Here is a 25,019-nt window from a genome sequence, read left to right as displayed (position 1 = left end):
TTTACCTTTAAAATTGACTCCACTGATAATGTTTTCATTTGATGAAAACTTTGAATAAGTTTGTTAAAAGAAGCACAGATTTGGAATGTGAATGTTGGGACAGCTTCATTCTGGTGGAGAAACACCGACATGTACAAGTGTATATCTTGCATAATCAGAAGCTTTTCGGCTGGTCTTTTGTGTGTTGGCTGCTATGTAATTCATGAACAAAGTAGGTTAGATTTACCTAATATTTAAAGAAAAGATTGTATAGTCTATTTGTTTTGTAACACGTTTTCTGTAAATAAAAAAAAGTAATTTATACAGTTATTTATAAGAAAAAAAAGTACCTGGCTCTCACTCGTCCTTGTTGTGTTGACATGATTCTTTTTGAATAAATTAACACACATACTACATCATCAAAGTAAAAACTTAACGGAGAACTCCATCAGTGCGAATAAATCCCAAACGGAGTGTGACATGAACCAAACAGCTGAACACAGCTGCAACACAGTGTTTCCACTATAGATCTTATGCACACTCCGCAGCCACTGTACTGGGAGCACGTTAGAATAGGTACGTGCTGTATTGGGTACAATAGATTTATCAGCTGCACATCCATGTGATTCCCGTTCCACCAAAGTGCGCTATTGGATTGAAATCTGGTGACTGTGGAGGCCATTTGAGTTCTTTGAACTCACTGTCATACTCAAGGAACCAGTTTGAGATTATTTTGAGCTTTGACACGCGTTATCCTGCTAGAAGTAGCCATTGGACAATGGGGACACTGATCATAAAGAGGTAGACGTGGTCACCAACAATACATTCGGAGGCTGTGGTGATTAAATAAATGCTCAGATGGAATTGTGTGTGTCTACTCATGCAGACTTTGACAGTTTTACATTTTATTTGCAGATTCACCATATCAGTTACACTGCGTTGGTATGCACACACAACCAGGCATTTTAATTTGACAGTGAAGACAGTTTTCTTTGAAAAGATTTATTATATACTGTACATAAAACAAAAGGCAAAGCTCCATTAGCTCATGGACAATATACTGAACCACCACTGAAGGACGACCTGATCAAAACACAATGGCTACATGTTAATAACCCGAGAAAGTTTCTGCACTCTGTTCAACAGGAGATCGCCCTTCTTTATGGTTTCCTGATACTGCCAGTTCTTACTATCTGGCCTGGGGAGAGATGAAAGGGAGAGTAGAGAGAAATGAAAGTAGCAGACATGATGCCACATCAAATCAACGAAAGTAACGGCTGAAATCTGAGCATTTTACCTGTTGGTTTCCACAATCTCATTCACTTTGTCGATCTTGCAGTGTAAGCGACCTGCGGCGATGAACCGAGAGAGCTCCCTTACAAGAAGAAAGAAGAAACAAATGTGTTAAAAAAAAAAATTAGCATCATCACTACTACCGCTACAGATTCTGGCCCAGCACATATCGGTACTCTCTCTGCTCTCAAATCATCAGCTAAGTAACAAAATGGGTGTGAGGTCCAATGTGCAATGAATGTTCATCAGGACTGGGATACAACAGCCTTTAGTAGCGGGAGGGAAACAGAACTGCGTACTGGTCGATGAACTCGGTGCTGACGCCAAAGGCCTCAGCCATGTAGCCCAGGGTGAGGGAGCGGTAGGACTCCAGCAGCTGGCTGTAGGCCAGGATCCGCATCTCACGGACGTAGTAGCGGTAGTGTGGGGCGAAGAGCCAATCCTTCTTCATTTCCTGCTCCACACGAGCTGGGCAGCACAGGAACACGGAGAAAACGATGCATGTTTTTAAAAACATGCCAATAAATGACATTTGGATTGGGAGGGGTTTACAACCTCATACCTGATGTTGCATTTAATGAAATCGTGTTAATTCCATTCCAGATATTACATGTTCTCTCCATCTGACCTTCACTTAAATGTGAACATGTAGAGAGGGTGAACTGCTAAAGAGCCTTGTTCGGTCAGACACCTGCTTCAACTGATCAGCTAATTATCAAAATTACCACGGGGGTTAATATCTGGCAAAACCGCTGCCCGATGGCATCTGGGTCTAGTAGTAAAGATCACAGACAAACTGCATGGAAAGTTATTTGCACTCACCAAGCGACTGAAAGAAGATGGAGTATCGGCACTCGTAGAGAGAGAACAGGTACTGACGCACATCAGGCAGGCTGTGCAGCACTTCCAGGATCTCTGCACCTTTGATCACCTGGGACCCACAGAAATTCAGTACAGTTTAAAACAATGACCTCACAGAACAAGGCTTCAAGGGTGACTAAGACTGAAAAGCTTAGCAAGTCTATGCAGAAAAACATCTGAATAAACTACCACAACCCCATTACCCTGATGTAAAGGTCTCCTGTTGTGCAGGTGTGTAAGGATCTCGAATCACCTTTTCTCTCAGGTCAGGTCTCTTCAGGGCGATCATACATACATAGACAGTGTATGTGACAAAAGTCTTGTAGTCCATGAGCTCGTAGGAGGTGAAGGTGGACACGGTGTCCAGGAACAACTCGGCCGCCTGCTTGAAGTCTCTGATGGCCACGCAGTACAAGCCCTGGTACACCTTCAGACGGTTTCGCCTGTCCCAATCACCTCCTTCCTCGATTAGGCTGCAAGGAGATTTGGAAACGTCTTAGTAGAAGCCTTAAATACCCCACAGTCTTACTCGATTTTTGCCAAAGTGGATGAAAAGACCGTATTTGAAACTGTCAGTGCGTAGATAACAGGGGAGTTGATTATACTGTGACTTTCATGGGACTCTACCTCTTGGCCTTCTCTGTGTTGCGAGTGATGAGATCATTGTCCATGTAGAACAGACCGATCCTTAGCAGGTAAAAAACAATGTCTAACCGGTGTCCCAGAGCAACTGTCTTGTCGTATGTTTTTCTGAAGGCAGTCAGCGCCCCTTCCTGGGACATAAAGGATAGGCGTGGTGCTTGGACAATGAAGACAGTGAACTATAGATGCGCCCCGCCCCCGTTAAATTCGAATCGTAGATATACTGCTGCACAGATGTCACTCACCTTGTCTCCGATCCTAATCAGATATTCAGCCTTTGCCATCATGGCATCCCGGATCTCGCTCTCTCCGAGGTTCTTCTCTGCGTCCTCCAGAACGTCGCCCAAGCGCTTCAGCTCTTCCTCATTGGTCTTCTTCATCTTGCTGAGCAGATCGCCGTCCACTGGCCACTTAAGTTCTTTGCACAAGGCTTCGTAGTATGGCGCCATATCTTTAAAAAACGTAATTAAACTCGTTATATTACCTACAAATGACATGACAACAGCGTAGCGTAGTCACTGAACAAGTTATTAGCTAGCTAAGTAGCTAGCCGTTTAGCAATTATAGTTAGCTAACGCTAGCTAGCTAGATATCTTAGGTAGCTAATGATGATTAACAAAGGGCAGGATTTCAAGCATTTGCTACGTAGCTAGCTAACCCAGCTATATGTGAGACAGTCACCTAGTTATTCACTGAGAAAGAGACGATTCACAAATAAACCCAGAGATGAGAGAGACGGCAAAATTTATACCCGTACAACTAGCTCGCTAGCTTGATAAGCTAACAATTTAGGTACTAACTAAAGTAGCATGTGTGCTAATTTCATTCAGTGTGCATGGCTGGTTGGTAAGAGTAGGTTAGGTTAGGTTAGGTTAGTTTCAACTGCAGTCCAGTTATTCTGGAAAAACGGCTCCAGTCCCAGCGGCTCAACACCTGAACCAGCCCGTTTACATCCGCTAACACCTCATTTGACTCCAGCTCGTTAACAACCGTTTACTCTGCTTTACCCTGAGTTACACTGCTTTACTCTGAGCTACACTGGGTTACTCTGGTTTACACTGGGTTACTCTGGTTTATCCTGGATTACACTGGGTTACTCTGGTTTACTCACTGTTTTCTCTGATCGCCTCCATAAGCTCCGTTTTCACATCAGTATCTTGTCTGTGCCCATCGAGAGTCAGCAAAAATTTTAACTGTGCTATTCTTAGATCTGGGTTTTTAGGCAAACCCTCTTCTTCCAAGTTTTCCAGAGGCATTTTAATGAATGTTTTGAGGAATTAGCGAAGGATAAATACTTTATTATGGCTAGATCTGACACTCACACCAGCCAACAATGACTACGGAGAAATCCAAACAAAAAAAGTGTTGGACAACTTCCTCCCCGACCCGGAAGTCAACGACCGGAAAAGCGAGTTCAAAAACATGCTGCCATAGAAAACTCTACTGACATCGACTGGTCTGTTTTATATGCGTGAAAACATCAGTTATACCGCCCAAATCAATGAAGGAGCATTGTGAGTTTGTTAATTTTCTTATAACTTCATCTCCAATGCAAAAAAGTAACCACAACTTTTAAAAACAGTGCAAAACTAGTCTTATTAATGAAAAATTGCTTAACAGTGTGTTAGTGGTTAACAGTGGTTAATGAGAATCAACACTATAACAGAATTTAAAGTGCCCACATAAGACAAAACATTAGGTTTACAGAATTTGGGTTAATTTTAAAAATATATATATTTGTAGTCTCAAAAAGTAAGGGAAATTTACAACTATTAATCATTCCTGTCCAAGTATATCGATTATTTTTTTTCCCCCTTAATGTGTTATTGGTGGTGGTGTTATAAATGCACATCGATGTCTGAGCTCTTCTGACCCATACTGCTCTGATTTCACAAATCACCATCTTTCTTTCAGCATGAGACATGGCAGATAAAAAAGTTTGTGATTATGGCTACTGTGAAATTACTTTCTTGTAATCATAATTCTGATCATTCAAAGTCTTTTGACTGTGTGAGTCTCTAGAGTTACAACTATGCAGACAAGGATTAAGAAGGAATCTGAAATTATGCACTGCACAATATTAATAAGCGGCTTTCAGTGCTGCAAGTTATTTCTGTTCCAGCTTTCCTATCAGGCTATCTGCTGACTTTTCTTGTGTGCATATTTGCTCGCCGATGTATGTTTGAAGACAAGCTTCTAAGAACAAGCTCTAAGAACAACCTCTTACAAAACCTCTTACAAAACAGGACAAACTGAATAGGAGCTATTGTCTTGGTTTCTCTCAAAGTTTCTTCCTCATGCTCTAGGGTGCTTTTCCTTGTCACTCTGGTGTTTGGAGCAAGTTTGTTCTTTCTTGGTGTAGTTACGTCTGCAGCTAGGTAAATTTAATGCTACAAATATGCATTAAATTTACCTAGCTGAAGACCTTTGAGCAATGACTTAAGATATTAATTAATAATCATTTGTTATTTAATTGATGCATATCCCACACACTTTTCTCGAATTTTTAATTTTTTATTTGATGTGCACTTACACTTGTGGTTTTATGCTCAAAAAACAGTTAGAATGAGATTTTACATGACTGTTTTCCAACTGTTTTATATGACTGTTTTCTTTTCCCCTCTCTTTTTAAACAGGCTGTTCCTGATCATTCCTGTTTCTGTCTGTTATTGTGCCTCAAAGCTTTCAGAGCTTTGAAACTGCAATGTAAGTGGGCAGGGCTAAACTGCTGTAGCCTGAATAGGCAAATATATGTAAATATACTTCTTCTCAAGCCATCAGAGAAACAGAGATTTTAAAATGGATTGTTTTTGCATCTTATTTGCAATTATTTGCAATTTAAATAATTAGTTATATCACAATTATTTAAATATTAGTTGTTTAAATATTATTTAAATATTAGTTGTAATTTGATATCGTCACGGAGGGCCGGGATGGTGCCGCACATTGACAGATTACCTATTGAGGAATCTACAATCTACAAGGAGAAACCATGACAGGAATTTACCCTTTGTTACATTTACATTGCTAGATGTTCGTGCCTTCACTCATGAAAAATAAAGAGCTCTTTCTAGCAACCTCGCCTCCTGCTCCCGCCAGCATCACAGAATGCGCCGCCATCAGGGATCGGGGCAAGCAGCCCTGACTTGGCAAACCTACTAGCTGTTCAAATGGTGGCGCTAGAACAGCAAAGGCAGGTGATTGGAGAGATCCGCTCCATGATTGAGAGCCTCAGTCAATGCGTGAGTAATATCACCGCGAGAACCGATTGACAACTTCCACCACTAGACCAATCTCAGAAGGGGTAAGGTATCACCACCCCCGAGGTCTTTGGGGGAGATACAGAGAGCTGTAAGGGGTTTGTAGTGCAGTGTGAACTGTACTTTGGGTATCAGCCCCTCCTGTCTGATCACGCCAAATTGGCTTTTGTAATTTCCCAGTTGACAGGGAAAGCACGTACCTGGGGAGCCGCTTTTGTGGTGAACTCCTCCAAGCTCCTGAACGACTACCCTCGGCTCATAGGAGAACTCAAAACCGGGTTCCATCACCCTTGACAGGGAAGGGTCTGCGAGCAATCCCTGCTTGGGCTAAGGCAAGGGCTGTTTACAGCGGCTGATTACGCTAAGTAGTTCAGAACACTGGCAGCCGGCTCTCGATGGAATGATCCAGCACTGGTAGACATGTTTATGAATTGACTAAGAGCCGAACTACAGGCTGAATTACCCTGCGATGTGGAGGTGGCCATGCTAAATGAGGTGGTACACCTAGCTATCACCTATGATCGTTTATTGCAGGAAAAACAGCGGGGTTTTCCCAGAGGCTTGTCGGGTGGAGAGACCAGGGTGACGACGGAAACCGCAGAGGAACCCATGCAACTAGGTGGGACAGAGTGCGAAGAGCAAAAAAGGTGGAGAGATCTAGTGAGTTCCTCTCCGACCATTTAAAGGTTTTTAGTGCCGATCAAAGTGGCGCACAAGGGTTGCTCGGTTTTCTCGGCAGCACTGGTGGACTCTGAGGCAGCAGGGAACATAAAGGATGAGGACTTCACGAAGAGGCTAGGGATAAAGGCAATTCCTCTGCCCTCCCCCTTGAGTATGAAGGTGCTAGACGGGGGCCCGGTGGGCTCGGCTTTGTTACACTTCACCCCTCGTGTCCAACTGGAAACAAACAGGGATCACATGGAGCAAATCTCCTTTTATTTAATCCCGTCTGTCTCTCACCCCATCACATTAGGTCTCGTGGCTATGCAAAACCCTCACTTCCCGTGGTCCAAGAACCACATCATCACGTGGGTGCCCTCTTGTGGTAAGCAGTGCCTTCCTAACAGGACAGTGCATCTTCAGTCCACCACTATTGAGAGCCCAGAAGCCGAAGGGGACCTCACCATTCCCCAGGAGTACCATGACCTGGCTGAGGTGTTCGGTCCTGTGAAGGCTACACGCCCCTCCATGTCTCCAGCATTGGCAGGCATGTTTTTCATTAAGAAAAAGGATGGAGGGTTGATGCCCAATGCGGACTACCAGCGATTTAACGAGATATTGGTTAAGTACCCCTATCCCCACCCCCTGGTTCCTGTGGCACTTGTGCAGTGCCTACAACCTCACCAGGACCAAGGAAGGGGATGAATGGAAGACCGGCTTTAGCACATCTTCTGGTCACTACGAATACCTAGTCCTGCTGTATGGTTTAGCCACAGCTCCCTCAATATTCCAGGTGTATATTAATGAGGTCTTAAGGGAGTTCCTGGGTAGATCGGTCATTCCATATATCAACGACATCCTGATCTATTCCGCCTCCTTTGACCAACATGTGCGTGATGTTTGCGCAGTGCTATGCACCCTTTTGAGGAACCAGCTTACTGCAAATTTGAAAAGTGTGAGTTTCAGTGCAGAAAGATACATTTCCTAGGATACATCATAAAGGAGGGTAGCGTAAGCATGCAACCCGGCAAGGTGGAGGCCGTGACAGGCTAGCCGAAACCCCGAATGCGCCGGGAGTTGCAGCGCTTCTCGGGGTTTGCTACCTTCTACAGACGCTTCATAAAATCTTTTATCGCCCTAGCTAGGCCCCTCACTAATTTGCTTATGGGAAAACCCAAACAGCTAAGGTGGGGAGAGGCAGCAGAGAGGGCATTCGCAGACCTGAAGACCGCCTTCTCCACCTCTCCCGTATTGCAACAACCCGACCTGGAGAAACCCTTTAGAAACTCCGCCCGCAGCAAGACTCCAAGTCAGGTCACCATCCCCAGGCCAATGGCCAAGTGGACAAGGTAAACCAGGAGGTGGGCAAATTCCTGCATCTGTACTGTCCGCGACATCCAGAGACCTGGAGTGCATACCTCGCGTGGGCCGAATACGCACAGAGCTCTTTGTGTTGTGCTGGAACTGGGTTAACACCTTTCGAATGTGTCTTAGGGTACCAGCCCCCCCTTTATCCCTGGAACCCACCGGCCATCTGTCGAGCAGTGGTGCAGATGCAGCGAACAAGTTTGGGAGGAGACCACACAGGAAACTGCGCTCCGCCATCGTGGCCTACAAAAAAAGGGCAGACTTGAAGCGGGGAATGACCCCCAGTTCGAGCCAGGACAGAAGGTGTGGGTCGCCACCAAGGATGGCCGGGTGGGCCCTTTGGGCAAACTGCAGGCCAAATATGAGGATCCATGCACCATAACAAATCGGGTGAATGAGGTGACCTACAGGTTGGGGCTGCCAGAACATAGCTGGGTCTCCAGGGCCTTCCACATGTCTGCCCTGCAGCCCATGGTGGAAGCTCCCTTCACGGAGGAGAGGAGCTCCTCAGTAGCTCCACTCCTGCCACTGGAGATTGGGGATGAGCCAGCCTATCGGGTGAGGGCCCTGCTGGACTCTCGGAGGAGGACCTCGGGGTTGTAGACTGGGAAGGTTACGGGCCCAAGGAGCGTTGCTGGGTGCTGGCCTCCCAAGTGTTGCACCCCGACCTCATCGCCTCCTTCCACCAGGAGCACCCACGGAGGCTTGCTCACTGTAGGCTGCGTAGGCCGCCCTCCAGGAGCCTGGCGGGGTCTTCGGGTGTGTGTGGGGGGGCTACCTTCTGTCATGGAAGGCCTGCCCCTCTGCTGATGGACCATGCCCGCTTGCTGTGAGGACCACGGTAAACACCTACCCCGCTCCCAATCACCAGCCTACTAACCATATGCACCTGACCCTTGTCTCTCCCGTCAACTATTTCAACCCGCAGGTTGGCAGGCAGCACTGATGATGCGGTCTCCATGGCAATGCACACTGCACTCAACCACCTGGACAAACTGGACATGTATGTCAGGATGTTGTTTGCTGACTTTAGCTTCAGTACCATCAACCCCTCTAGACTGGTCTCTAGATGAAAGACTCTTGAATAAGCCATGCTTTATGCAGCTGGAGTATGGACTTCACTCCTGCAGGCCACATCTATCCCATTGCCCCTCCCCCAAACTCAGTACTGGGTGACCACACCTCCCCCTCTGATCATGCACCTCTGAGCATCAAGGAGACATTGATGGAAAAGGTGAATAGCTTCAAGTTCGTCAGTGTCTGCATATCCAAGGATCTCACCTGGTCATTCAGCCTCGCGAGTGGTTAAAAAAGCTGAACACTTCCTTTGAAGACTGCGGAGAATCAACCTGGCACAAAATGCCCTGCCCAGCACAGCATCACTGCTGCTGAACACAAGGCCCTGCAGAGGGTGGTGAACATGCCCAGATGTTAATATATCTGTGATGTCATTATATCACTATTACAGTTACACAGCTAACAGCTGGTCACCTCAAGGTAGGTTCACTACCTCAACGTACTGTTCACTCCTACTTATACATATATGTTTACATAGTTATTGATACAGTCTGCACTTTATACCTACCTCAGCAGATAGTCTGTAACTATCAACCATGCATGCACCATATCTTTGTGCATGTCTATTGGCTTGTCTTGCTCAACTACCCTGGAGAATAGTCCGGCAGTGTTTGATTATACTGTACTTGTATAATGACAATGACGTTGAATTGAATAACTTTGGAATGCACTTGAAATGAAAGTGACCTGTGCTTTACATATGTCATATAATTTGCATATTAATGAGCTCATCTCCAAGAACTTTAAAAACATTGTGATTGCATATCTGATGAAGGACCTCCACCTAAAACAACCTGTTTTTCTAGAAACTTTATGAACAAGGTACAACAAGGAACTATACCAGACATCCTCCCTCAACTTATATCAAGTAAATATATAGAGTAAAGTAAAGTAGAGTAAAATCCAGGGATATGTGCAGCGCACTTCACTGATAAACTGTAATGATAGTAAACTCTTGGGAGAAGACATATCCAGTAGAAGAAGGTTTTATTATAATTCTGGAGCAGGTTTCTTGAGCACTGTGCGTATTTGAGCAGGACTGTGGCTTAGGCCAGAAGCAGTGAGGGGGAGGTCCAGTCCAGGGTCACGAGATGAGTCCAGGAGGTGCAGAAAGGTCAGGATGAAGGCTTGGTCGAGAAGGCAAGCACAATTTAATAACCAGGGAGACAAGAAAACTGGCTACATGCTCGGCAAACAGGGAGTGGAAGCATGAGGCATAACCAGTGGACTCGAACACTGAGGAAAATCAGGACAAGCTGTAGAGACCCCAAATTCCGGTGAGTTTCATCAGACCTGACCAGAGGTGTCACAGGACTGGGACAGTCTGGGCATGGTGACGCAGGTGGAACTTGTAGATTGCATAACATAAAGATAAAATATCCAATGAATTATCTGCTCTTACAAGGGATTTGCCACAGAGCAATTATGCCATATTAAACCAAGGTAAAAATTAATCTCATCGACGTAAATGCTTAACAGAGTCCAACATACATTTGGTCAGAACAAATCGTCACTTTTTCAGACCTTCAGTGTGACAAAGGTGAGAGTTTTGTTTCAACAACTAGTAGGCATACTGTGATATAATTTTCAAAACTTGAAAGGCCATTACTTGTGTTAAGTAACACATTAGATGTGTCAAATATACAGTTAAACTAATACCCACAACTGAGAACTGTCTAAATTTCAAAGGATTGAAGCTCCCCTGCAGTAATGGTAGAACGTTGCTATGACAATAACTTAACTTTTCCCACTACCCATATGTAGGACTACATGTACATTTACTTTCACAGCGTAAACTTTAGGAACTACGTACTATATCAGAAATCCATCCTCAACTTATATACAGTATGCATTCATGTGTACTTCAGTAATAAAGATGAAATATCCATTTAACTATCCGATTTTACAAGGGGACTGCCCTTTTACTGAGTAATTATGACATATTAGATCAAGGTACAATATTAATATCATTGATGTAAATGATTAACAAAGTCCAACATGCATTTGGTCAGAATAAATAATCACTTTTACAGACTTTCAGTGTGACAAGCATGGGAAGAATCTTACAACTGGTAGGCACACTGTAATATTTTACTGTTTTAAAATGTTTTAAAAATATTTTACATACTGTAATATCATTTTCAAATGGTAGTTATTAAGACAAAATATTTTAATTATTGTTGTATTTAGCCTGAAGTTAACCTGATTTGTTTAGAATAACAGACTCAGCTGAAGTTAAATCTTAAGCAAAAATTAATAACACAAAACAAATTAAATGAGTCATTAAAATGTAAAAAAAAGTGCTGTAGTTTAAACTGTAAATAAACTGTAGTTTTATTTTATTGTGGTTTACCAATACAGAAAATCATCTGTTCAATAGACAAAATAAATGCTTTTCATTGGTAAATTACATGCTCTTGGTAATTCTGCTTAAATATTTGGTTGTAGCACAATTTGCCGTTAACAATGACTGACTGATTTGTAGTATGTAGTGTGACCGGGTTTGACTTTTGCTGTAGGTCCAGGGCAAGGCTCTGCTCTTTATCTTTGTTCTTGGACTTGGAGGTTCATTCCAGTTTGGAAGCCACCTCACCCTGATTAGCTCTCCAACCATCGTGAGATTGTTGCTCAGTACAAACCCATTATAAGGATTCTGTCACTCTTGAATGTTGCTCTTTATTTAAAAAGAAAGGTTCAAATACATTATTGAATTAGAGCAGAAATAATGAACATTTAAATGGAAACAATGTAACCCTAGACATCCATCCTGACTTTAACACACATACATACCATCCTTACTTTAACCTTTCTGAGGACCTGAGAACCTGACTTTCTCATTGCGCTATATACAGTTGTGTTCAAAATAATAGCAGTATGTTTAAAAATGTGAGTAAAGCTCAGAATCCTTATAATAGTTTTTATTTCCATGCATTGGGAACACTGCACATTATATTATAAATCAAAGCATAAAGAAAAATGTATCAATTTTTAAATTACTTTTCAGAAAATGAATAAAAATGAATATTGGGCTGTTCAAAAAAATAACAGTGCCTGCATTTTTCTTCACAAACTCAAATATTTACTGTATAAACTTAAAAATCATTGCTGTGAATGACTAAACTAATATTTAGTTGTATAACCACTGTTTCTGAGAACTGCTTCACATCTGTGTTGCATGGAGTCGACCAACCTCTGGCACCTGTGAACAGGTATTCCAGCCCAGGATGATTTGACAACTTTCCACAATTCCTCTACATTTCTTGGTTTTGCCCCAGAAACGGCATTTTTGATGTCCCCCCACAGGTTTTCTATCGGATTAAGATCCGGGAATTGGGCTGGCCCCTCCATAACTTTAATTTTGTTGGTCTGGAACCAAGATGCTGCTCACTAACTGGTGTGTTTGGGGTCGTTGTCTTGTTGAAACACCCATTTCAAGGGCATTTCCTCTGCAGCATAAGGCAACATGACCTCTTCAGGTATTTTGATATATGCAAACTGATCAATGATCATGCGATAAATAGGCCTGACACTATAGTAAGAGAAACATCCCCATATCATGATGCCTGCACCACCATGCTTCACTGTCTTCAGAGTGTACTCTGTGGCTTGAATACAGTGTTTGGGGTCATCTGACAAACTGTCTGCAGCCCTTGGATCCAAAAAGAACAATCTTACTTTTATCAGTCCACAAGATGTTTCTCCATTTCTCTTTAGGCCAGTCCATGTGTTCTTTGGCAAATTGTAACCTCTTCAGCACAAGTCTTTTTTTTTAACAGTGGGACTTTGTGGGGGCTTCTTGCTGATAGATTAGCTTCACACGGCGGTCTTCTAATTGTTACAGTACTCACAAGTAACTTCAAACCATGTTTGATTACTCTGGCGCTGATCATTGGCTGAGTCTTTGCCATTCTGGCTATTCTTCAATCCATTCGCATGGTAGTATTCTATTTTCTTCCATGTTGCTCTGGTTTTGCTTTCCATTTTAAAGCATTGGAGATCAGTTTAGCCGAGAACTTCTTTATACGTTTTCCCCTCTCCAATCAACGTTTTAATCAAGGTACGCTGTTCTTCTGAACAATGTCTGGAATGACCCATTTTTGTCAAGTTTTCAGAGAGAAATGCATGTACAGCCTGTGTTGGCTTCATCCTTAAATAAGAGCCATCTGATTGACATCTGTTTTTTCACAGAATAAATGACCTCACTAAATGAACTTCACACTGCTATTATTTTGAACACGCCTGTTTCAATTAATTATTCAATTACACAAACTCAGGAGCATGCATATCATGAATGTTGGGTCTTATGGTTTTCTATGACTCTACTAAACCTACTGGTAAGTTATTTGCCATGTAGTAATATAATTTCTACCAAAAACAGTGATTGATCTGGTTAGTCATGTTGTACTGCTATTATTTTGAACACAACTGCAAAATGATTAGTAAAACATGATTAGTGAAAGTGTACCAGTCAGAAGTTCATAGACTATTCTTTTTATCATGCTGTACTGCTCCACAGTTCATTAAGGAGTTTATAAACAGCAGCTGGACACAGCGGTATGGTGGCGCTCCAGGAGAGAGTACAGCCAGAATGATTTGGTCTGCTGTAGTGGCCTCTTATGCTTTAGGTGGTCTTTTTGGTGCCATTAGTGTCCGGTGGGTCACCAACTACCTGGGGAGGTGAGTTATTTCCTTCTTTTCTCTTTTGCTCAGCAGTATGTACAAATGGTGACCAACATGTTAATAATGTTAATAATCATTGTTACTGTGATTAATTAAGACTCAGTGTCCTTTTCTTAGTCTTGTCACTTCTTCTTGTTACTTCTGAATCAACATGTGTCATTGAATAAAACAACATCGGATGCCTAGTTTTGCTGGACCACTATCCACTGCACAGCATTTTCCAAACAAGTGCCAACAATACATGCGTGGTCTTCTGTGCCTTATAGCCAGATCTACAGACCTGCTATCATTCATAAAGAACTGCTGTGTAGACTGATGATATAGTCAGTTTTGTACTTTGCAACAGCTAACAACCAACAATAACTGGTAGCTGAGGTCTCTTGTGCAATGAAGATAATGTTATCCTTGAGACAGCAAGATACTTTTTTTTGTCCCAAAATACATTATTGATATTTCCAAGAAATCATTCATGTGATGTTAAAATCAGACCTTTCAGCTAATAAATATGCCCTCTGGCTTGCTAATAGAGGCTCATATACCAAGTCAGCAGCAAAGATAATTTTTCACACTGCCAAATCACACCATCTTCTTGACTAGATTAATAACAGTAGTCACCATTGTCATGACCATCCCACATTACAAGCCACATTACAAGACTTTTAAGATTATTACTAGTTATAAATAATTCAAGAAGGAGAACACACATAAATGTAACAGTGTAATAGCCTGCACTGAGAATGGGCCTAGGCTACCTTCAGCCACTAGAGGGAGATGCAGAGCCGCTTCATAGTAATCAGGAGTGATGGAAACATCTGTTTGGTTGTCTACTTAGAGCTGCAGACAAACTTTCATGTTCAGTGGTCTGACAAAGCTGATACGTCAGGTAGAAAACTCAAGGGCTGTCTCTTGGTTTTCCTTTTTGTCCAGGTCTCTCTTACCTCTTGAGCTTCTCTACAGCTGTCAGTTCTTTCCCTCTCAATTGCCTTCAACCCCTTACCTGGTGTAATTTGACCTACTTGTTGTGATGGTAACACATTGGCTTGGCAGTCTTGATCACTGAGGTACAGTTCCCACCTTGAGTATTGTGGTTTCCTCACTAGACAGACTCCCTAAATTGTTACCCAGGCTCATATGTTGTTGCCATGTGATATATATGAATCACCTAGTTTACACTGGTCTGCTGGTGGATCACCCAGTTTATACTGGTCTGCTGGTGGATCACCCAGTTTATACTGGTCTTCTGTATGTGGGCACCTGTTTTTGAAAACAGCTTGGAGTGAGTTACCCTCTTACAAACAGGGTGTAATTGTGGAAGATGTGTTTGAAATATATGATGCCTTTAACAGGCCATATAGTAAGGTTTCGTGTTTTTTTGTTTGTTTGTTTGTGAGGCAACATTAATGGAGGGCAAGTAGAGGCATAATAACTGCAAGAAATGGAGCAAAACCGAGGGGAAGGAAATTAAAGACATGCAGTAATGGGATACACTGTAAATTAAATGAATGCAGGTAAATTATGGGGAGACATGATGAAGATGAAAACTGTTGTATTAAAGATACCATAACAAATTGATGTTAATGTAAAGAGGTGCATAGCAGAGACATACTTTACAGTGAATGGATACCCACAATAAAGTTTTATCTTGTGTTAACAGTTAATTTACAATTACATTTTACATTTTCAGCATTTAGCAGTTGCTCTTATACAGAGTTCTTTATTACAAAGTACTTTGTCATTTACTCATAGAACGTGTCCTAGAATGTTGGGACCAAGAAGAAATGCAAAATAAGCATAAGTTATATTTTAAACAATGATAGACAATAAGAACTGGAGCATTTAGCTAATCAACAGTAGTATAAAATTTCAATAGGTGCAGGATTAATGGTGATTCAAATACTCCTCAAATAGATGAGTCTTCAGTCTGTGTTTGAAGACAGAAAGGGACTCTGCTGTGTGGACAGTCAGTGGACTTTGTTCATCATTTGGGAGTCAGGACAGTGAATAGTCTTGATACTGGTTTTCCATGACACTTGAAGCATAGTGTTTCAAGCCAAGCTGTACTTGAGGTTCGAAGTACTCAAAGTACGAATTGGGCTTTGACCATTGCCATCATGTATGGAGGGGCTGGTCCATTTTTGGCTTTGTAGGCAAGCATCAAGGTTTTAAATCTGATGCAGGCAGCTACTGGAAGCCAATGAAGGGAGTGCAGCAGCAGAGTGACGTGTAATCTTAAGATTGAATAGCAGTTGTGATTCTGCAGTCTGGACAAGTTGCAGAAGTCTGATAGCCAAATTCTTTGTATGTTACAACGGAGAAATCTGTATGACCAGGTCAGGTTTGAAACATGAGTTGAAAAAGATATCTAGTTGTCCACAGTTATGCCAAGGCTATGAGCAGCTTGAAATGGCCATACCAGGAAGATCTAGAAAAAAAAAATTATTTGATGGGGGCTTGGAGTTACTGGGATGTACAGAAGCTCGGTTTTACTGGGGTTGTGTTTCAAGTGGTTGGATGTCTTCCTTGAATCAACATCTGTCAAGCATGCCTGGAAACCTGAGAGTCAGAAGATGGAAATGAAAGAATTAGTAGGTTGTCAGCATGACACTGGTAGGTAATATGTTAAGAAGATATATTTCCAAGAGAGTTTGGATACAAAGAGAAGAGAAGAAGGCCTAGCACTGAGCCCTAGGGGACACCGGTGGATAGTCTACTTGGATTGGATGTGGATACTTGATAGGACCTTCCCCCAGATAGGACTGAAACCATGCAGAGCCAGTCACAGCAAGGTTGGAGAGAACAGAGTGGAGAATGTTGTGGTTTACTGTGTCAGGCTGCTGAAAGGTCCAGAAGAATCAAGACAGATGACAGTTTGGCAGCTGCGGCAGCATAAAGTTTCTCCATTACTGTTATGAGGGCTGTATCTGTTGAATGTGTTGGTTTATAGCCAGACTGATGGGGATCCTGGAGCTGGTTCTGGGTGAGGAAAATAGATAATTGATTGATTGTATAATACCTGTAAACATTACAATACCTGTCTAATACCTGTACAATACCTGTCTCCTCCCTTACTTGGAGACTGAATATAGGAATAAATAACACTCCAAAAAGAAGTCCCAAAAAAGGAACTTAAGGGTGCTTCTCTGAAGAACAAGAGGAGCTGTAAACTAAATTCATTCATCCTCAATTCACACTAAACATGTTCACCTCTGTAGCACTATAGCCTAATTACCATTATACCAATTAGCATGGTTATACATTAGTGAGGTGAAGTTTTATTGTTTCACAGGCCTAATGTAAATAAAAATTTAGTGAGAAAAGTATGGATCTAGGATAAATTTTGAAGATATTAAAGTATTAGTCAGTTTCCTTTTTAAGCAACATATAATCTCTTACTCACAGAAAACGAGCTATGATCTGGAATAACGCGCTCAACATTGTAGCTTCAGTCACCATGTGCACAAGCAAATTTGCAAACTCATTTGAGATGATCATGCTGTCTCGCTTCCTGTTTGGTTTTTCTTCAGGTAATCTCACTCTCTCTTTCATTTGATAAACAATCTTTGGTAATCAACACTCTTAATGTACAACAGACAAAGGAATTCCTGAACCAAAGGTTTTCCTACTGGAAGTACCCCGGGACACAGTGATCTTATTTGTTCTTGATCACACAGGGTTAGGTGGAAATATCCATGTTTTCTACCTGGGAGAGAGCTCACCCAAGGAAATAAGAGGGATGGTAACACTTACTGTTGCTACTTTTTTGGCCATTGGAAAGCTGACAGCGCAGATTGCAGGCCTCAGGTAACATATAACTTTTACTAGTTATAATGGAAAATGAGAACCTATTGTAGCACCCAATGCAAGCGTAACCCAACATTTCCCTGTAGATCTAGAGTTTAACTCCATCTCTAATTTGACTAACGTGACCCAGTTAAGCAAAGCTTCAGCAGACCCTGAATATTTTTCATTATTCTACGTGACTCTTCTGTACTAAAATGCTGTACTTGCTCTCACAGTGAGCTCCTGGGCCGGGAGGAGTTCTGGAATGTTCTGCTCTGTGTTCCAGCGTTTTTCTCCGTGATTCAGATGGCAACGCTGCCTTTCTTCCCTGAAGCACCAAGATACTTACTGATAGAGAAGGGTGACACTGAACAGTGTAGGAAGGGTACATATCTACCTATGGCTTATATAGAAACAGCATTTGTCGAATGTGTGTGTGTGTGTGTACATCATGTGTGTGTGTGTTGCAGCGCTGCAGTTTCTCTGGGGTCCGGGGGAGTATCAGAAGGAGATTGAGGAGATGTTGGTGGAGCAGGAGGCTCTGAGAGGACAGCGCAATAAAACCCTGCGGCATCTTCTGAAGGACAGGAGTGTACGATGGCAGCTCCTCACTCTGGTTGTTGTCAATGAAGGAATCCAGTTCTGTGGCATCTTTGGGGTAAATAAACTGTAATGCCCCCAAAGGCAGCTGATAAACTTTCTTTATTGACTGGAATGTTTTTAACTTTCAAAGAATGGCTTCGGGTTTTAGATGTTGTGTAACAAGAGTGAACAAGCTAGCATGCTTATTTAATAAGTACACCTATCTTACAAGTACATTTTATAGGCGTACAGTTATAGACTGTTGCCATGAACGAACTCTCAGCCAACCCACGTTCAGCACTGGCTGGTTTGTTACTATGGAGCACTGCCGACCAGACTGTACTTGGGTGCTGCACCACCCTTCTTAACACAGCAATGGCATTGACATACTAAAGGCATGTGTAACGTGTGTCGATGGAGTGGGATGCCGAGGGAAGTCTCCGTAATGAAGAAAGTGCTGTAAATAAACACAAACAAAACCAAAACCAGTGCTGATGGAGAGTGTGCGTGTCAGCATCACCGTGGTCCTGTTAGGAGAACTGAAGGATGGCTAACACAAAGTGTGTCTAGTAAAACATGGATGGAAAAAGCTGATTATAATTGTGAGTACATGAATTTCACAAGCTCAATATGTTTGTACTAACCTCTTTACACCTTTGAACATTAAATCATAAGTGTAAGTAGGTTAAATAATATCCACTTATGATACTCTTTCATAGTGCAGTGGGAATATTTCTGTACCATGGTTTCATGGTGGGTCACGGTATGAGTGGACAGATACTGATTAAAATGTTTGTGATCACATAGATCACATTCAGAGAAAGTAGTGCACCATTCTCTGCCCCTTATTTGTCTATTCTGTCTTATTCAACCATGCCAACTTATCTCCAATGTTACAATATACTGAAAAAAGGGACTGGGAGAGAGCTGCTACTTCCCTGCAACAGCAATGAAACCTGAACTACAATTTGAGACTGAAAGATTTAGTATTTGAGCAAACTGTGAAACCTTTACCTATGCACTGCTTTGCAAATGTCTCAGTTTGTGTCGCGCTGTGTGTGAAACAGAGGATGTGTGTGTTAGAGCGTTGCTGAAGACTGCATAACTTCAACATAAAAGTAAAGAAAAATATATCATTTGGATCTTACAATTGTCTGAAATGAAATAACATCAACATGCTAATGAAAATATCTAGCAGAAGAACCCTGATGACCAAATGCTAATGTAACATTACTTAAAAAGCTCACTAGAAATTTGTGCATTAAACAGTTCAGGGCAAGTGGACGACTTGTTCTTTTTCAGCTTTGCTGTTCTCCTAGAGGGATAGACCCCCGTTCACTACTGTCTGTCGCCTATCGCTCTGCACTCCTGTTAAAATCTCAACAAGTTTGTGTCACGCAGTGTGTGGGACAGAAAACCTCTGTCAGAGAATGTTCCTGAAGACTGTGTAACCTCAGCATAAAACTTAAAAAAATAACTGAATGTCTCTTACAAATGTCAGAAATAAAACTGACAGAGGAAGCTTGACGATTGATGAACTATCGTTACTTAAAATGCAAACTAAAACAATTTTTGCATTAATGCAGCATTTAGACCAGATGATAATGGATGGTTCTTTTCCATTTTTGCAACTCTCCCTGGGGGACTTAGACCCCCTAGTCATGTATTTCTAGTGATGCCCCTGGTGTCCAGCAACCTCCAAAAAAGGTTGTTCATGACAAGTTCATGACCTTCTGCGTATGGATTCCCCTTAATTTTATTATTATTATTTTTTTTTCATGCAGTCTTTGGTTTAATCCACTACGTAACTACGTTGCAAAGTGAAACAACTATCTGTTTTGCTAATGTTATGTTGCACAAAATCTAGTCTTTTTTTTTTCTTTTTCTTCTGCTTAACATGTGTGCCATTAAAAAGTCACATTTATAATGGAAATGTACAGACAACCACTGGCCTAAACAACCCAGTGTTCTACATATAGTTCAGAAAAGCACTTAATTTAAAGCTGGTATTTTTCTTTATACTTTTTCCATTGATGTTTAACATTTGGCTTGTGTTTTTAAAGTGTAAATTAATACTGTGACACTGTGAAATAGTTATACTTTTAGACCAAGATGCCACACCATGAAAATATATAACACCTGTATAGTGCAGCATAAGGTTTTCTGGTCCACACTGCTCTGACACTCCTATTTGAGTGAGATGTCAGTAATTATGGCCCACACTGCTCTGTGACACTCCTATACGAGTGAGATGTCAGTAATTATGACCCACACTGCTCTGTGACACTCCTATATGAGTGAGATGTCAGTAATTATGACCCACACTGCTCTGTGACACTCCTATATGAGTGAGATGTCAGTAATTATGACCCACACTGCTCTGTGACACTCCTATATGAGTGAGATGTCAGTAATTATGACCCACACTGCTCTGTGACACTCCTATATGAGTGAGATGTCAGTAATTATGACCCACACTGCTCTGACACTCCTATATGAGTGAGATGTCAGTAATTATGACCCACACTGCTCTGTGACACTCCTATACGAGTGAGATGTCAGTAATTATGACCCACACTGCCCTGTGACACTCCTATATGAGTGAGATGTCAGTAATTATGACCCACACTGCTCTGTGACACTTCTATACGAATGCAAGATGTCATTATGTCTGACCCACAATGCTCTGCTCCCACAGATCAGCGTGTTTTCATTCAGCATCTTCCAGGAAGCAGGAATTCCTGTGGACAAGATCCGTTATGTCACCCTGGGGGTGGGAATGTCCGAAATTCTCACCAACATCACATGTGTGAGTTCTGACATTTCTCAGTACTAGAAGCTCAGAGAGAGGCTGTACGGTCACTCTCTCTCACTTTCTTTCTCACTCTTTCTCTCTCACACATACACAATCAGTGAAAAACAATGGAAAACAAAGCTTTTTGGAGCCCATAAATACTAGCATATTAAATGAAATAAATATTGACTGTATGTATGATGTATGCACAGGGTCTGCTGCTTGAAGTCAAATATGAGGTGTATGTGTGTGCGTGCGTGTTTTTGTATGATGTATTATCGCACAGGGTCTGTTGATAGACCGTGTGGGCAGGAGAGTGATGCTTTGGGCAGGTTATGGTGCCATGGCAATCATTATGACTTTGATCACCATCACCCTTCAACTAAAGGTTCTGTCCAACAGCCAGACAATCATACACCCTGTAAAACTGAACCACACACATTCTTATATGTCATACTGCCTTCATGCTGTTAATTAGACACAGGCTGGCAATACAGGTGATTATGTACCTCTTTTGCGTAAAATTCTGTCCAATACAAAGAAAATCTTGACATCTTTTCTCTTATCGTGTGATTGGTGGAATGTCCATTCACTGTTGGGGGTTGACTCCAGCGTTTGAACATAAGACCTTAATTGTGTGGATCTGTTTCATGTCCTCATACTTTCTGATGTGTTTAGGACTCCTCTTTCTGGATTCCATACACCACCGCTGGGCTTATATTTCTCTTTATACTTTTTTACGGAGGAGGACCAGGTTCATTAACATACACCTACATTAAAACTCATTCTCTTTATACAATTCAAATCATCGATTGATAAATTAATGACAATGAAAATTTGCCTTCATTAAGTAATAATAATTAATCAATGTCTTTGACAGCTGCTGTGCGACCGTCGCTCACGCATGAGATATTTGTCCAGACGTATCGACCTGCTGCACTGGCCTTCAGTGGAATGCTCCTTTGGGCAAACTTGTTTATATTTGGATTCCTTTTCCCTTTCCTTCTAGTAAGTTGGCTTCGTTGGCACAATAGCAATTCTATTATTAATTCTATAGAATTCTAAAATTCTATTTAATATAGATTACTAGGAACACAGAAACACGCAGATGGTTCTATTTGTCCAATTACTTGATAACAATTTACACTGTTGAATGTAATAACGTTGCCAAAATATCCATATCACAGTAACACCAGCCTGTTGTTTTAGGACTCGCATGAATAGATTCAGATACGTCCAATCCTGTGGGAATATGAGTAAACTTTTGAGAAAAATGGCTCAGTTCTTGGAGGCCTGTTCTCCTCTATGCTGAGTAGCATTTGTTTCACACTATGAAAAGTAGAACATGCTAGATTATTAATAATTAAAAAACAACAATTCCCATCACCATTAACACAAACAAAAATCACAAACAAAAATCTAATGCTTGCAAACGGGCCAAGGCCCAGAGGCATTGAGACCACTTGTGCAGGTGAGCCATCAGTCAAGACAGGGGAAAAAAAGCCTCTTCTAGGACATAACAATGGGCAGTCCAGAAATAAAAATGAAAGAACAGTCCTTAACCTTCCTCTTTGCATGCGTGCATGTGTGTGTGTGGTTGTGTGTGTGTGTGTGGTTGTGTGTGTGTGTGTGGTTGTGTGTGTGTGTGTGTTCCTCAGGCTGGGCTGAAGTCCTTCACCTTCCTCTTCTTCTCGTGTGTGTGTTTGGCTGCATCTCTCTATTTCTTCTTCATCCTGCCTGAAACCAAAGGCAAAACTCCACTGGAGATCTCAGAGGACTTTAGGAACATCCGAGTGTGCAACTTTCTGGCTGATGCCAAGCCTGAAGACAACTCGCTGAGAACAACAGGTTACAAAACAGTAGAGACGTGAAATTGTCTGTGTGCGTCTAACCATGCATTTTCAAATTCAAGTTTATTGAAAAGCCTCCAAGTGAAAAATTAATCTTCAGTCTAAAGGCTGGGTTCAGTTCAAGTCCCAACACCCTGCAGGGTTCAGTGGACTTGTTCCTAACTTCAGCTGGCTCCGCAGGTCATCTTACCTTTCATGACTCAAATTAGGAACGGCAGTGGATATCCAAACCTGCCGCTGTGAAAGGCTGAACCCGTCTCCACTAATGAAACTTTTGTTAGTCAAGTCTTTGCAGAAAGTTATACTAAAATAGGCTTAGTAGCAGTGATTTAGACAATTATTAAGAACCTGAGTGCCTTTATGTTTACTCTTAAGGGATGGTTCATGAAAATGCATTTATCTGATTGTAATGCATCGGGTTGGTCCGTATTGTCTCCGGATTTCACAGGTTTGCAAATCTGCAATTAAATCAGAAACTGAAAGTATACTAATTATAAGAATAATGTCTAATTGTATATTTAATTTCCATCGCTTTACCTTTAGTTTGACTATATTTGTACTTATTTTACTATATTGTACTATATTAGTTGAGTGATATGAGGATTTGATTTCTGACTTGTACCTGTCAAAGGACATTAAAATGCCTTTATTTCCACAGATGCTCGAAGTTGATTAGATCACTAGATGTATTTTTCAAGCAAGCACTATAATTGCTGTGAAAAACAGCAGTAAGAATAGATTCACAAGTCTATGCTCCCTCTTTCCATGAAACCGTGTCCACACAATTAACATTAATCAAGCAGTCTATTGCTGGGCTACAGAGCCTTTTCCCTGTAACCCACCTTGCACATAAAAGGTCTGATGTTAGTGGACACTGTCTGCTCATTAGACCTCAGTGAGACCAACTCAGGCCAGAGCAGATATTTTTTCTCCCATTCATCAACTCCCACAAACAGATGAAAGAGAGTTCCTGCTCAATCTCCCCTTCTAGGAGTCCATACAGGATTTAATAGTGTACCGACAGTCCTACTTCCCATGATTGATGGTCGGATAATTGTCAGTGTTTGAAATAGAAAACAAGATGACTCTCATCAGTTTATTTAGACAAGTGAAGTCTGTAGTTTGGCAACAGTTTATAGAGTCCATATTGCAGCATGAGAGCAATAACTTGAGTATATTTGAACAACCTGAAAATGAGCTATAATACCCAAAACAGACGTTAACATTAAGCTAGCCTAGAATTGCTCACATGAGAAACCGCAAATGTATAGTTCCAGCAAAATCTGTTTTGTATGTAAACAAAACAAACATACCATTCAAAAATAATAAGCATATACACAAGAATTAAACTGTTAATATTGTTATGCAGTAGGCATAAAATTAATTACATCATTGTGAACTCTATTATGGTTGCAATGAAGTCTTTTACAATACCAAAGAAGTTACCACAATAACAACTCTGGAAACCTCTGGAAATGTGAGCTGCACTGGTATCATTTGTGTATCAACCGGTTCATATATATATATATATATATATATATATATATATATATATATATGTATATGTGTATATATATGTCTAGTATTAAGACCCTAGGGTTAAGTCTCTTGGGTTAGGGTTAAGTCTCTTGGGTTAGGGTTAAGTTCTTAGGGTTAGGGTAACATACCTAGAGTTAGGGTTAAGTCTCTTGGGTTAGGGTTAAGTCTCTTGGGTTAGGGTTAAGTCTCTTGGGTTAGGGTTAAGTTCTTAGGGTTAGGGTTAAGTCTCTTGGGTTAGGGTTAAGTTCTTAGGGTTAGGGTAACATACCTAGAGTTAGGGTTAAGTCTCTTGGGTTAGGGTTAAGTCTCTTGGGTTAGGGTTAAGTTCTTAGGGTTAGGGTAACATACCTAGAGTTAGGGTTAAGTCTCTTGGGTTAGGGTTAAGTTCTTAGGGTTAGGGTAACATACCTAGAGTTAGGGTTAAGTCTCTTGGGTTAGGGTTAAGTTCTTAGGGTTAGGGTTAAGTTCTTAGGGTTAGGGTAACATACCTAGAGTTAGGGTTAAGACTTTCCCTGTTCATACTGTCATACTGCCAGCAGTTTCTATGGCTTATTGTAGTGGCCAGCTCACTGCTATGCTTTTTGCAGTGCTTTCTTTGCTACAATGGAGAATAAAGAAACTCCTTATTTGCGCTCGCGTCTCACTCCCTCCCTT

General features: G+C 41.5%; 2 protein-coding genes across 3 annotated transcripts; one reads left to right on the top strand and one right to left on the bottom strand.

Annotated features, from left to right (window-relative positions):
• Positions 1-867: 867 nt before the first annotated feature.
• On the bottom strand, positions 868-4,146 carry psmd6 (proteasome 26S subunit, non-ATPase 6). Its single transcript, XM_027025946.3, has 8 exons — positions 3,887-4,146; positions 3,021-3,226; positions 2,761-2,906; positions 2,387-2,606; positions 2,095-2,203; positions 1,572-1,740; positions 1,277-1,354; positions 868-1,177 (listed from the first exon to the last, which is right to left on the bottom strand). The coding sequence occupies exons 1-8, from the start codon at positions 4,029-4,031 to the stop codon at positions 1,081-1,083; spliced, it is 1,170 nt and encodes a 389-aa protein (XP_026881747.1). The 5' UTR covers positions 4,032-4,146; the 3' UTR covers positions 868-1,080.
• Positions 4,147-10,251: 6,105 nt separating this feature from the next.
• Positions 10,252-23,483, top strand: slc2a9l1 (solute carrier family 2 member 9, like 1). 2 transcript variants are annotated; one of them, XM_035520536.2, is made up of 13 exons: positions 10,252-10,417; positions 11,174-11,212; positions 11,660-11,755; positions 13,657-13,817; positions 17,220-17,344; positions 17,492-17,621; positions 17,837-17,985; positions 18,071-18,258; positions 20,881-20,991; positions 21,263-21,364; positions 21,655-21,730; positions 21,857-21,984; positions 22,635-23,483. In XM_035520536.2, the coding sequence occupies exons 2-13, from the start codon at positions 11,192-11,194 to the stop codon at positions 22,845-22,847; spliced, it is 1,500 nt and encodes a 499-aa protein (XP_035376429.1). In that variant the 5' UTR covers positions 10,252-10,417; positions 11,174-11,191; the 3' UTR covers positions 22,848-23,483. The 2 variants fall into 2 exon arrangements, with proteins under 2 accessions (XP_035376429.1, XP_081561990.1); XM_081705864.1 differs by lacking the exons at positions 10,252-10,417; positions 11,174-11,212; positions 11,660-11,755 and adding an exon at positions 12,472-13,474.
• Positions 23,484-25,019: the final 1,536 nt, after the last annotated feature.

This window comes from Electrophorus electricus, chromosome 22 (genome assembly GCF_041902795.1).
Source record: "Electrophorus electricus isolate QZ-2024a chromosome 22, ASM4190279v1, whole genome shotgun sequence".
Lineage (NCBI taxonomy): Eukaryota > Metazoa > Chordata > Actinopteri > Gymnotiformes > Gymnotidae > Electrophorus > Electrophorus electricus.
Note: the sequence above shows the minus strand (reverse complement) of the source record. Positions and strands in the feature narration are given on the sequence as shown.

What these genes read in the sequence shown, in the direction of transcription:
- slc2a9l1 (XM_081705864.1), top strand. Translation starts at nt 13,334, where the DNA reads ATGACCTCACTAAATGAACTTCACACTGCTATTATTTTGAACACGCCT. An exon ending in CACTGAACAGTGTAGGAAGG is followed by an intron (nt 17,986 to 18,070) that starts GTACATATCTAC and finishes TGTGTGTTGCAG; the next exon opens with CGCTGCAGTTTCTCTGGGGT. An exon ending in AGTTCTGTGGCATCTTTGGG is followed by an intron (nt 18,259 to 20,880) that starts GTAAATAAACTG and finishes CTGCTCCCACAG; the next exon opens with ATCAGCGTGTTTTCATTCAG.
- psmd6 (XM_027025946.3), bottom strand. Translation starts at nt 4,031, where the DNA reads ATGCCTCTGGAAAACTTGGAAGAAGAGGGTTTGCCTAAAAACCCAGAT. An exon ending in TGATTAGGATCGGAGACAAG is followed by an intron (nt 2,907 to 3,020) that starts GTGAGTGACATC and finishes TTTATGTCCCAG; the next exon opens with GAAGGGGCGCTGACTGCCTT. An exon ending in GAGATTGTGGAAACCAACAG is followed by an intron (nt 1,178 to 1,276) that starts GTAAAATGCTCA and finishes ATCTCTCCCCAG; the next exon opens with GCCAGATAGTAAGAACTGGC.